This window comes from Grammomys surdaster, unplaced genomic scaffold (assembly GCF_004785775.1).
Source record: "Grammomys surdaster isolate TR1022 unplaced genomic scaffold, NIH_TR_1.0 126035, whole genome shotgun sequence".
NCBI lineage: Eukaryota > Metazoa > Chordata > Mammalia > Rodentia > Muridae > Grammomys > Grammomys surdaster.
In genome coordinates this window covers 1498619-1510547 of record NW_021620848.1, presented here as the reverse complement: position 1 = coordinate 1510547, position 11929 = coordinate 1498619, and the positions used below count along the sequence as shown (strand labels likewise).

The 11929-nt window shown below is 33.8% G+C and overlaps 1 protein-coding gene across 1 annotated transcript in view; it reads right to left on the bottom strand.

Annotated features, from left to right (window-relative positions):
• Lrp1b (LDL receptor related protein 1B) overlaps positions 1 to 11929 on the bottom strand; it is a 1533520-nt gene that overhangs the window by 32734 nt on the left and 1488857 nt on the right. Inside the window, exon 84 of the mRNA XM_028754677.1 lies at positions 4863 to 5037. Within this exon, the coding sequence (XP_028610510.1) occupies positions 4863 to 5037 (175 nt within the window). The remainder of the gene's footprint in view (positions 1 to 4862; positions 5038 to 11929) is intronic.

Sequence of the window (11929 nt, the reverse complement as noted above, 5' to 3'; positions counted from 1 at the left end):
TACATTTTAAAATAACATTTCTTTTAAATATCAGTGGATGTGGTAAAGTATTTATATGTAAGTTGTAAAATGGGACTGTATAAACCCAGAGCCCATCATGGGACAGGTGAAGGTGGTCTCACTTCTGATGTAATAGAGAATATAACATACTTTATAGCTGATATGAACATTCTCTCTATAATATACACACAAAATGATCCAAATACCATCAACAACTACTGTTTTCTGAAATGTTAAGTGTTAAGAGCACTTCTTTTTCTTCTTTGCAGGATATACTGAAAACCAATACAGAAAATGCTACAGGTTCTTATTAAAGAAATAATGTAAAGAGGAAATGTTAGCTCACTATACATTGTAGAATTTTACCTAAAATAAGGGTATACCAAACTTTATTATCTAAAAGATAAAACTGCAACTTATTTTTTTAAATTTCTGCTTCCAATAGCTATAAGAATTTTTGCCATTTAAATATTAGTGTTTACTTGAATTTGAACTTGAAGATAGAAGCTTGCAAATATTTTTAACTGTGGAACAAATGCAATTTAGTGTCTTAAGAAGAATATGTTGTATATATATATATATAATATTTGAATTTTTATATAAAATTGAACAGATAACTGTTTTGTAATTTTTGTTTAGAATTTCTTTTAACCTACAAAATATCCTGACATTAATCCAAATTTCACTGTAATTCTAGGATGAACATTATCAGAAATCCCATAACAGACTTTAGAACAGTGAAAATATCCCACTTTTCTCTATTCAAGTGTTATATAGGCCAGTGATTTAAAAAATTACTACCAGACATCTAATTATAAAGTTAGACTGGGTATGCAGTGTTACCAATTGTTTTATATTCCCATTTATTCCTTCATCTATATATCCAGAGAAATCATTTGAAATATAAGAATTCTACCAATAGATGGCAACAGCCTCTTCCAGTAATAAATATCTGGGGTGTGTGTATGTGTGTGTGTAAATTTTGATTTCCCATTATGGCATAGTTTAGGGGAGGGGTCCTACATCTGGCCCTCTCTTCCTTAAATGAAATTATTTATATGGTAGATGGGAGCAGGCTGGATGATTCTACGAGTGCTTTCGGGGTAAACTTGGCAGGTGACTCAGTTCATAACTCCCGTTCCCTGTGTAAATGGAAAAGACTAATAGAAAACATTATGTATCCTATTCTGATAAGGAACAGAGAACATGAGTACAGTGAAAATTGTTTAAAATATATAAAAGTGATCCTCAAGAAGCCTCCAAATAATGAGGAAGACAGTGTTCCTTCTAGCAATCTTTTATCACCAAACAAAGCTTCCAGAACTAACACAGTGTTACATCCAGTTCAGTTGGTGGCCAAGAGGGTTCCTTAGAAATCTTCAAACATTGTGGAATGTGACCAAGGCAATAGATTACTCTCTACAAATTGACAGCAACTCTACAAAGCTGAAAATAATACCCATTTGTTTCATTGAACATGGAGAGGTTGATCTGGTGCCTACATAGAACCTCCTCAGCTATATTCTTACGTCCTTGGTATGGGAAAGAACACTGCAGGCTACCAAAAGATAAGCATAAATATGAACATAGCCACAAAACCTTTGATTTACAATACATCCTACCTGCAAAATATACTAATGTAATGGCAGCACAAAGTTTGTGGGAGTAGTAACCAATCAATGTCTTGACTTAAGATTCATGCCATGAGATAGTACCTGTACTGCATAGGTGAACATGAACCAGAGACTATCTCAGAAACCTAGGTTAAAACAAACTACTACTGAATACATACATACATACATACATACATACATACATACATGCATACATACATACAAATTAAAAAATGTGCTAGGTCTTGGTGGCTTGGGAGACTGAAGAAAGCAGATCATTGTGAGTTCAATGCCAGCCTGTTATTCAGAGCAATTTCCAGGAGAGCTAAAACTACAGAGAAATCCTGTCTTTAAACAAACAAACAAATGGATGAATGAATGAATAAAAACTTAAAAAGATAAATTAAAAATGGTGATAGAAGATGACTCCTAACTATATACCGCTTTACTCATGGATTGGTGCCTTATTTAGAGAATCTTCCTTTCTCAGCACATGAGAACAAATAGAAAAACCAACAGCAAGACATTATGAAGAGAATGAGACATAGATTTAAGTATGGTGTCTTCATGAAATCTTTCCCCTCAGAGCTCAGAGAACCCTGCAAAGGAGTCTGGTAGAAATGTTGTTAAGAGTCATAGGGGCCACCAGGAAAACAAAGCCCTCGAAGTCAAGTGAGCAAAGCTCATACAAACTCATAGAGACTGATGCATCAAGCAAAAGGCCTGCATGGGTTCATTGTGTATACATTTTAGTTTTCAGTTTAGTATTATTGTATAACTCCTGAATTTGTGAACAAGTGAGTCTTTGATTCTTGTAACTTCTCTTAGGGCTCTTTTTCTGCTGCTAGTTTGTACTGTTCAACTTTGCCTTTTCTTATTTTGTTTAAAACAAACAAACAAACAAACAAACAAACAAATTCCAGGTCCATTCACACACTGAAATAAAGTTCTTTCTTAATGGAGAGTTTTAAACTTTTTTATGCGCATGAGGCTTGGGAGATACATGTGATCATTTATTTTTATTTTAGGTACTTATTAAAGAAATATATATCAGTCACATTTTTAATTACTTTACTTAAATATGGTATGCTTTCAAATGATCCAAATTGCTAGGTTTAGAATATGCTGTTTTATAAAGACAACACAAGACACATTTACAGTAAATTCTAAAGTGAGAATAAATAAAAATGAGTAAATAAATAAAACTTGTCAACATTGCCTGTAATAAAATTTTATTGGAATTTGTTTGCCAGAGTGTCATAATTTATCTGCCAATTCCTGAGCTCTCACTGGCAGAGATATTTTATGGCTCACTTTCTGTCTCTTTCTTTCATTCATAACATTTCTAAGAAAGGAGGTGACAGAATCCAGCCCTTTCCAAGCACTTCTTTTAGATGGTTCTTCAAAGTACTCTGTCTTGCATGGAGTCTGATCTCTCACCTCATGGGGAGAACTTGTTTCATGATACAAACAATAACATTAGCATTAGCTCCTGGGTTCTGCTCTCATTCACTTAGTCTTAAAGACAAATTTCAAAAGAAAACAGAAGTAGAATTTAGTGGAGCTAGAGAGATGGATCATAACAGATTAAGAGCACTGGCTGCTCTTCCAGAGGTCCTGGGGCATATTCCCAGCAACCACATTGTGTCTTAATACCATCTATTATGAGATCTGGTGCCCTCTTCTGGCTTGTAGGCATACATGCAGGCCGAATATTGTATATGTAATAAACATTGGTGTGTGTGTGTTTGTGTGTGTGTGTGTGTGTATGTATTTATATGCATTTGTATACAGTTACACAGCAGTGTCATTCCCATGCTTGCTGTTCTTTGGATATTACACTTGATACATCCTGAAGCATTTTCCATATCTGTGAGCATAGAATTCCATTTAAAAGAAAAAGCAGAACTTGGATATATCTGCTTCCAGAAAACATCATTCCATATACTTATTTGAGATAGTAATTGCCAAAGTCAGATTAGGAAAAGAAAAATCTTAGTGCTTATATCTATCAGAGATATAAATTGCTTCTCTCCAAAAGAATCAATGAACACCAATAAAAATAAAATTATAATTTCAAAAGGAAAGACATTTGATAAGAAAAACAACAACAACAAACAATTTCAATCTACTCACTGTGACTATTAATGAGAAATAACTAAATGCTTATATTCAAAATTCCGTGTGGTTATGTGTGTTATCCAAGAATTCAAGAGGCTCTGGATATAGAGATCAGAAGACAGTATTTGAGAGTTTGTGCTCTCCTTCTAATGCATGGATATAGGAATTGAACACATATGATCAGACTTGTCCTACAATTTCATCTATTCCTCCTGTCTTACTTTATTAAATATAACACTTTCTGGTGTGAGATACTATGTCCTGAAACATTTTATTGGCAAAATAGTGCTAGTCAGTTAAAACCTAAAAACTAAATAAAACATAAAATAAATAAAACGGGAGAATATATGTAGTTCTAGGCCTATTTGGCCAGCCATATCACTAATCTTTCCAGAGCAAGGTGATTTTGCACTCATAAATCGTCATCACAGATACTTAATTACTTAGTATTATCTTTTCCTTTCAGTTTTATTCTTCCATACCTCCCATAACCAACACTTTCTCTTAGTATCCCTCTTTATCCCTCCTCTCCTTCCTTTTCATTTCCCCCTCTTCTTCTTTTCCATTCCTGTGAATTAAACCCTTGGTAGGCAAACAACTCCTATCCTTAGCTCTATGTATATGTTCCTGAATACATTTCTGCTATTGCTTACATCTTGTGTATATTTTATATCTGGAATAATTTAATAATATCATTGATGGTTGCATACTTCAGGTTTTTGCATATATCTTGAAGAGTGAGCTAATGTGAACTTCATCTCTAGCTTTAAACACTAAACTGTTAAGGATTAGGTGCATCACCTCTGTTTGAACACAGACTCGTCAGTCCTCTGCTGTATATATGTTGGGGGCCTCATATCAGCTGGTATATGCTGCCTTTTTGGTGGTCCAGTGTTTGAAACATCTTGAGTTCCAGATTAATTGAGACTGCTGGTCCTCCTACAGGGTCACCCTCCTCCTCAGCTTAATTAATAGTAATAATAATAATAATAATAATAGTAATAATAAAGTGAACTGTTGGACATTCAGAATTTTAGAAAAAAATCAAATTGACTTCATAGTTTATTTCCTAAACCATGAGTCTTCAGCATAGAAATGCTTTATGAAGCAAATTGGATGCCTACTTACTTGCAAAATATATCTTCATTGTCTTTATTTATAATACAGTGGCCCCCGTGGCACCGTACGCATTTGTCAATCTCACATTTTGGTCCTTCATAGCGTGTTGGGCAGACACATTCAACACTTCCGTCATTCCCAATGGTACATGATTCTGAATTCACACAATAGTGGTGGCACACATCTAGGAAGAAGAAACAACCAATCATTTTGATGATTTATGAGATATTCTTCAGCATTATGTATGATGCTACTTTAATATGAAAATGGTTAAACAATAGATAAAATAACTTTTAAAGTAAGATTGTATAATATACAAAAGCAACCTTTCTGATAGGGCCTTGATTCCTCTTTTTGTCTCTGTTCCTAAGTTGGGCTTCATTTCATCCTGCTAACAAGATAAATGTTATACTGATGCAATGTTAGCAGATGCACTCTTTTTGTTATGACTTGCAATGCTTAAGATTCTTTAGTTTTCTTTCCAATGAACAGTGAAAGTGTGTCTGGCCATAAGCAGACATGCTTGAGATTTGCTTATGAAAATCATTATTGTCCTTCTTCCTCTGTCTATGCTTTGAGCTTTAGACTGGTGAGTAGATAGAAATTCAAAAGAAAGCTGACTGTGAAATTGGCTTATGCTTCCTGGGTGCTCAGTGATAGAGAAATCTCACCTTCCTCAATTCTCCTGTATGAGCCCTGAATAACCCCCCACTCCAGTGTGAAACATTCCCACCTAATCTAAGCTTCTATTTCAAAGGACCATTCTTATCAAGCACTATAGACTGGTTTCCTAATGACTAAGAAATACTTCCCTCAAATATTCCCTCTTGAAGATTCATAGTTCAACAAAGGGCATTAAATAAGCTATTAATACACATTTATAATTATTATGCTTCAGTGACTTGACAAGCAGACAGCTCTAATTGTGTTCATATAGGTCTGTAGTGTGACTTTTTAAATTTGCAATATTTAAACAAGAGAAAATGTTTCATATTCCATGTTTTTAGTCCTTGCATGTCAAAGTGAAGAGGCATTCAGAAGCAGGGCTTCTCTCTGCAGTCTAGCTGGAGAGCTGCATCTCTGGGCCTGTCTTGAAAATCTCCAATATTCCGTTTTGCTTGAGTCTTATAGAACCCTAGAAGTATATTTTCTGCACCTTGGTTCCCACTCCTTCTGTAGCATATGTAATGTCCTTGTCCCTCTCCCCCATCCTCCTTCCTTTTTTCTACTCCCTTTATCATGTTTCTGATTCTTGTTTTAAAGCCTTCTCTTCTCACTGATTTTCAGCTGCAGGATTCCTAATCACAGGAGAAATCTGGTATTGAGTAGGTAGTTTAATGCCTATATTAGTCATCTTTTTGTTGCTGTGATCAAACATCATGACCAAAGGCAAACCAAAATAATCAGAGTTTATTTTGTGATATGGGTGCAGAGCAGGAAGATTCCATCAAGGGAGGGTAGAGGCATGGAGAAATCAGCAGGCACGTCAGCAGGAGCAGGAATCTGAGAAGCTACATCTTTTGCTACAGCATAAAGCAAAGAATAGACTAAAAATAAGTTAAGGCAATTCACTCTCAAGGCTCAGACCTAGTTACTTACCATTTCCAGCATAGGCCATGATTCTTAAGCCTCCCAAAGCAGTATTAGCATCAAGGACCAAGTATTCAACTATATTCACCTACAGGAGACGTCTGTCATTCACAGAGCCACATTTCATTCCCTGAAATATCTGAGCCCCTCACAAAACCAAATATATTGATACAACTCCTGAAGTTCTTAAGGTATTGCACAGTCTGAACACTGTTCAAAGGTCAAAAGTGTTTCCTAAGACTCAAGATAATCTCTTAACTATATCGTCTGTAAAATCAAAACTTAGATTGCAGACTTCCAATATATAGCGGCACAAATACATATTACCAAATGGGTGAAGTGGGAGTACAATAAGGAAATGTCCTCAAACTAGACTAGGATTCACTGGGGCAAAACCAAATCCTATAGCTCCTTTTCCAGTGTTAAATGGCTTAGATGGGTCCATCATTCCAGCTTTGCTTTCTGTATATACATCTTTCCATTGGGCTGATTCTGCTTCCTAAATACATCTTTCCCCAGCAGATATCTCACAACTTTGTCATCTCTATAGCTACTTGGTGTCTTCACTGCAACCCAGAGTTCACTTTCAAACCATCAAATAGAAATTGTCTTGCCTTGTCATAGCAGCTTTTCTGAAACCATTGAATATGAATCCATTACCACTCTGTACTTGTATCCTTTATGTTTGTAAATCCAGATGACTATATGGCTGGCATTGTCAAGATTGGCTGTCCTCAAATCATATTAGGAGCAACTTTTTAACTCATTTGTTTTCTTAGAAGCAGTAAACTCATAAAACTCCCTTTCAGAAGTTGCATTTGATCTGGATTGTGCCTTGCCCTCTGAGAACCTTAAATGCACAGCAGCTTACTTGACCTCAATGGTGATAATCTCCTAAAAAGTTATAGTATAGCCCCTATTCTGACACATGCTATGGACATACCATTATTCTCCCTAGTGCTCTTTTTTTCTACTCAATACATTCTGTATTTTTTTTCTTCCCAATTGCTCTCTCATTTTATAAATGGACACATTATCAGTAACAAACATGCCATCAGGTAGCTGGTTTATTATTCTGTTGCCTTGAAATTTCCTCTGCCAAAAAAATTCATTAGTTTGATTTTGCCTCAAGTAAATTCTTAGAAAAAGATTTGAAGGCAGCCAGGTTTTTGGGGTTTTTGTTTGTTTGTTTGTTTTGTTTTGTGTAGGAGGAGCTAATGTGGGAGGAGGTAGGAGAGGAAGAGGAGGAGAGGAGGAAAAGGAAGAGGAGGACTAAGAGAGAGAGAGAGAGAAAGAGGAGATGGAGGTGGATGTTCACGTGTCTGTAGCAGTCAAAGGTAGTTGGGATATCTAGGATGGGTATTGGGTTACACTTCTGATTATATGGGTATCTTGGTACTGATCATTACCAAATATATAAGCCTTTGATTAATCTTTAAGCATTAGAGTCTCATTCTCTTACTTGGCCCGCATGGATGGCGGAATGCCTTGAAGAGACAGTGTGGAAGATTGGCAGAGCCATCTCCCACGCTGGCATCTCATGGGTGGCAGGGCTGGTGTTTCTTTCTGGCCATTTCTAGCTGTGGCATGCAGAGCCACCACAGCTTATATAATCAGCTTATCCAGAGGCCGTTTAAAATAATTACAACAGTTATGTTTTCTTTTTTCCTGAAATAACAAAGGTCTCTAGCCTGTTTATTAAAATTGTTTCCCTCTGAAACCCCTCAATCTAGGCTTTCACCATCTGCCCTGATCTCAGCATCCCTATCTTCAGGCTTCTATTAGACTGCTCTTTTGACTTCTATATCCAATCCCTTTCCCAGTCTAAAGTATCAAAATCACTCTACAAAACAACACTGTAGAATCTTCACATAAATGATCCATTTTCTGGTCTCAACTTCTGTATTCATTATCTTTCTGCATTGTGATACACCATAGTCAAAAGCAATGTGAATAAAAGATAATTTATTTTGGCTTATGTTTCCAGAAATATTTGTCCACCATTGTGAGCAAAGGAAAACAGCAGGCATGACAACAGGAACATGGAGCAGAGAGAGTGAACATGGACACAGGGTGAAGCTATCTGCTCTCAGTCTGCCCTAGCGACATGATTTCTTCAGTAAAGCCAATCTCTAGAACCTCCATAAATAATGGAACCAACTTGAAATCAAGTGCTCAAATGCCTAAGTGTATGGAGAATATTTCTTATTTAATTAATTACAGAATCTGATATGTAAGTTACAAGACAAATATAGGAAATGTATAAATTAAAAACAAAATACTAAAATCCAAAAATTTTCTGCTCTTCCATGGCATATAAAACCTGCATGTCTAGTACAGAATCAGAGACTTTTGTCAGTTTTAATAATTCTAGTAAGTTCTAGATTCTTTTCAACTCTCTATAGATCACTAAATTCTATTCTATTTTCCTTATGTTCTCTTCTAAGGTATCATCTTTTATGAACCACAAGTATTAGATAAAATAATATCAACAGAAGTTGCATACATCTTTTTCTTTCTATGTACTCACAAGCAGTATTCACCAAGACAATCTAAGCATTACTTGAATTGTCTCTCTAATAAAATAAATATTTCATTAGATTTTATCATTAGCAGAAATCTAAATTGAAACAAAATATAATTAATGATTTACTAGAAAATTTCTTTGCTATGCAAATATTCATTGTCTTTAATATTTATAATCTTGGCTCAGTTATTAAGAATATACACTGATCTTCTAGAGAACTATATTTGATTGTTACCACTTACAACAGGTAGTTCGTATCTACCTGGAAATCTAGATTCAGGGCTATACATTGCCTCTTGCCTCTGCAGGCATCTCCTCTCTCCTTCATATGTATCTGTGAATGTGCACACACACATAAATATAATGATATAAATATTAACAAAATATCTTCTTTTCAAAATGAACTTCAAAACACTTAAGGATATCTAGTTTTTCCAAATCCTAAGGAATAGTCAGTTTTCTTCCCAAAGCAGGGCATGGCACGTTGACTGTGCTTGATTGTCAACAGTATACAGACTACAGGCATTTCCTTTTACTTCTTGACATAGACTCATATATATATATATATATATATATATATATATATATATATATGACACATACCACATATTGCTTATACTTGTGGGAGTATTCTCATTGAAGGATTAAAATATTAAACTGAAAAACAGACCTAAGAACTATTAAAATTTTCTTATTTTTAAATTCTTCAAATATCTTGTATAGTTTATTTAATTTATTACATAGTTATAAACATATTTTCTTGTTTCAAATTTGGGCTTAATAAAACAGACAAACAATCATTTTAATTGTGTTAATTGAACATTCATAGGAAAACACATACTAAACTCTGACTAGACTTATATGTCTTTCATCAGGGTTGAATGTAAAAAAAAAACCCAGCATTTTGTTAGCTATTACAAAAATATAATACATATAAAACACTTCTATAGATAGATTTAAAACTATATTCTACAATATTTAAAGAATGAAGATCTTTAAGGAATAAGGACTATGCTGAAAAAATAGTATTTTCTCTAAATGTAGCTAGAAGACAGATATAAAACATAGAAATGCCATCTTTGACTGCTGGTCACCCATCTCACATATGCTTTTATTGATCTTAGTCCTTCTCTTCCCCTATTTTCTGCTTCCTTCTTCTTCCTCCTCATTCCTGTTTCATTCTTACTTTCCTTAGTTCTCTTATTACTTCAAAGCTTCTTTAGTTTTCTTTTTCTAGTATCAAAACCCCTGTATGCTTCAATCTATGAATTCCAAATCTAAATGCTAATTTAATGTACCTTACTCCAAGGCTTTTTCAGACATTTATGCTACAAATTGATAATATGGATAGACAGATGATAGATTATAGATGATAGATAGATGAGTTGAAAGATTATATATATATGTATATACATATATATATAATCATAGATTATATATAGATGATAGATGAGAATTTATGATAGAAAAGTAGTTGATTGATGATACAGATGAAAATAATAAGGTAGATATAACAAATACATATTACAAAAATAGATGATAGATAAATGGATGGATGGATAGATTATGAATCTATAGATGATGGATTGAGGATTGATAATATATGTATAGATAAATAAGACATATCAACAATAGAGTATAGACAAATGGATGAGTGGAGAGTCACTGTGATATAGTGTATGAATGACAGATATGTTGGAGACATTTAAATGATAGATAATATTTAGATGATAGATTACAGATAATATAATTACATGTTCCTATCCACTCTACTTTTTGGGATACTTTATTTCCATCTATGGATTTTCAAGGGAAGTTGACCTTTCTCACTGCAAATCATACTTACACTGCATAGTTCTTGAAGCCAAGATATAAAACAAGACTTACTTAATCAAACAAAAAATTAGGTCCTATATTTACTGTGGATTTAGTCATATTCAGACACAAAGCATTTCTTAACATATACAAGAAAAATGGAATAAAATCAGATCACCATGGATTGAAACTGGATATTAACAACAGAAACAACAGAAAACTTACAAACTCTTTGAAACTGAACAACTATCTACTAAATGAAAAAAATGGTCAGGAAACAAATAAAGAAAGAAATGAAAGACTTCATAGAATTAAGTGAAGATGCATATACAATGTATCCAAACTTAGGAGGCACAATGAAAGTGGTGTTAAGAGGAAAGTTCATAGCACTATGTACTTACAAACAAACATCAAACAGAAAGCTGAAATCCAGAAAAGAAAAACAGGAAAAACAGTAACAAAGAATTAAAAATTTAATCCCTTGAGGAATCGATAAATATAGAAGAAAACCTTATCCAAATTAGTTAAAGGACAAAGAGATTATCAAAAATAATAAAACCAAACCAAAACCAAAAAGTGGGACATAAATCTATGATTTCATATATATATGTATATATCGTGTTGCAGTTATGGCCTCAGTTCCTGTTCATTTTTTAATAAGAAGAACATCTAAAAATATTCATTTGTTTAACATGATTGTTTTAATTGTCTATATAGGCTTGTTATTAGCTTAATAACTCAAATTTAAAATTCCTTTTTTTAATGATGTAGAAACTTGGAAGTTCAGTTTACAATATGCCACTGTAAGTACAGGGTATCACATGGTATGGATTTACAAAAAAAGAAGCCTGAATTTGGAGTTGTACAAACTTCAGATCTTACAGTAACTAACAAGTAGTATAAGAATAAATTCTTCAATTTAATTTCGGATACTTATAAAACTCATCCCAGTGGTAGTGTGGATAGTTTAGTATTACTGCCCTCAGATATTGTTGATTTTACAAATAATGGCTCTATCAGCTGTGCTTATTTGATTTGATTGATAACAGGAATCTTGACTTTAAAGAAATATGAAAATTCAGCTCTATTTGTTCTTAAGCAAACATTAATTTGCATTCAGACCTCTGAATTTTACCTTGCTACT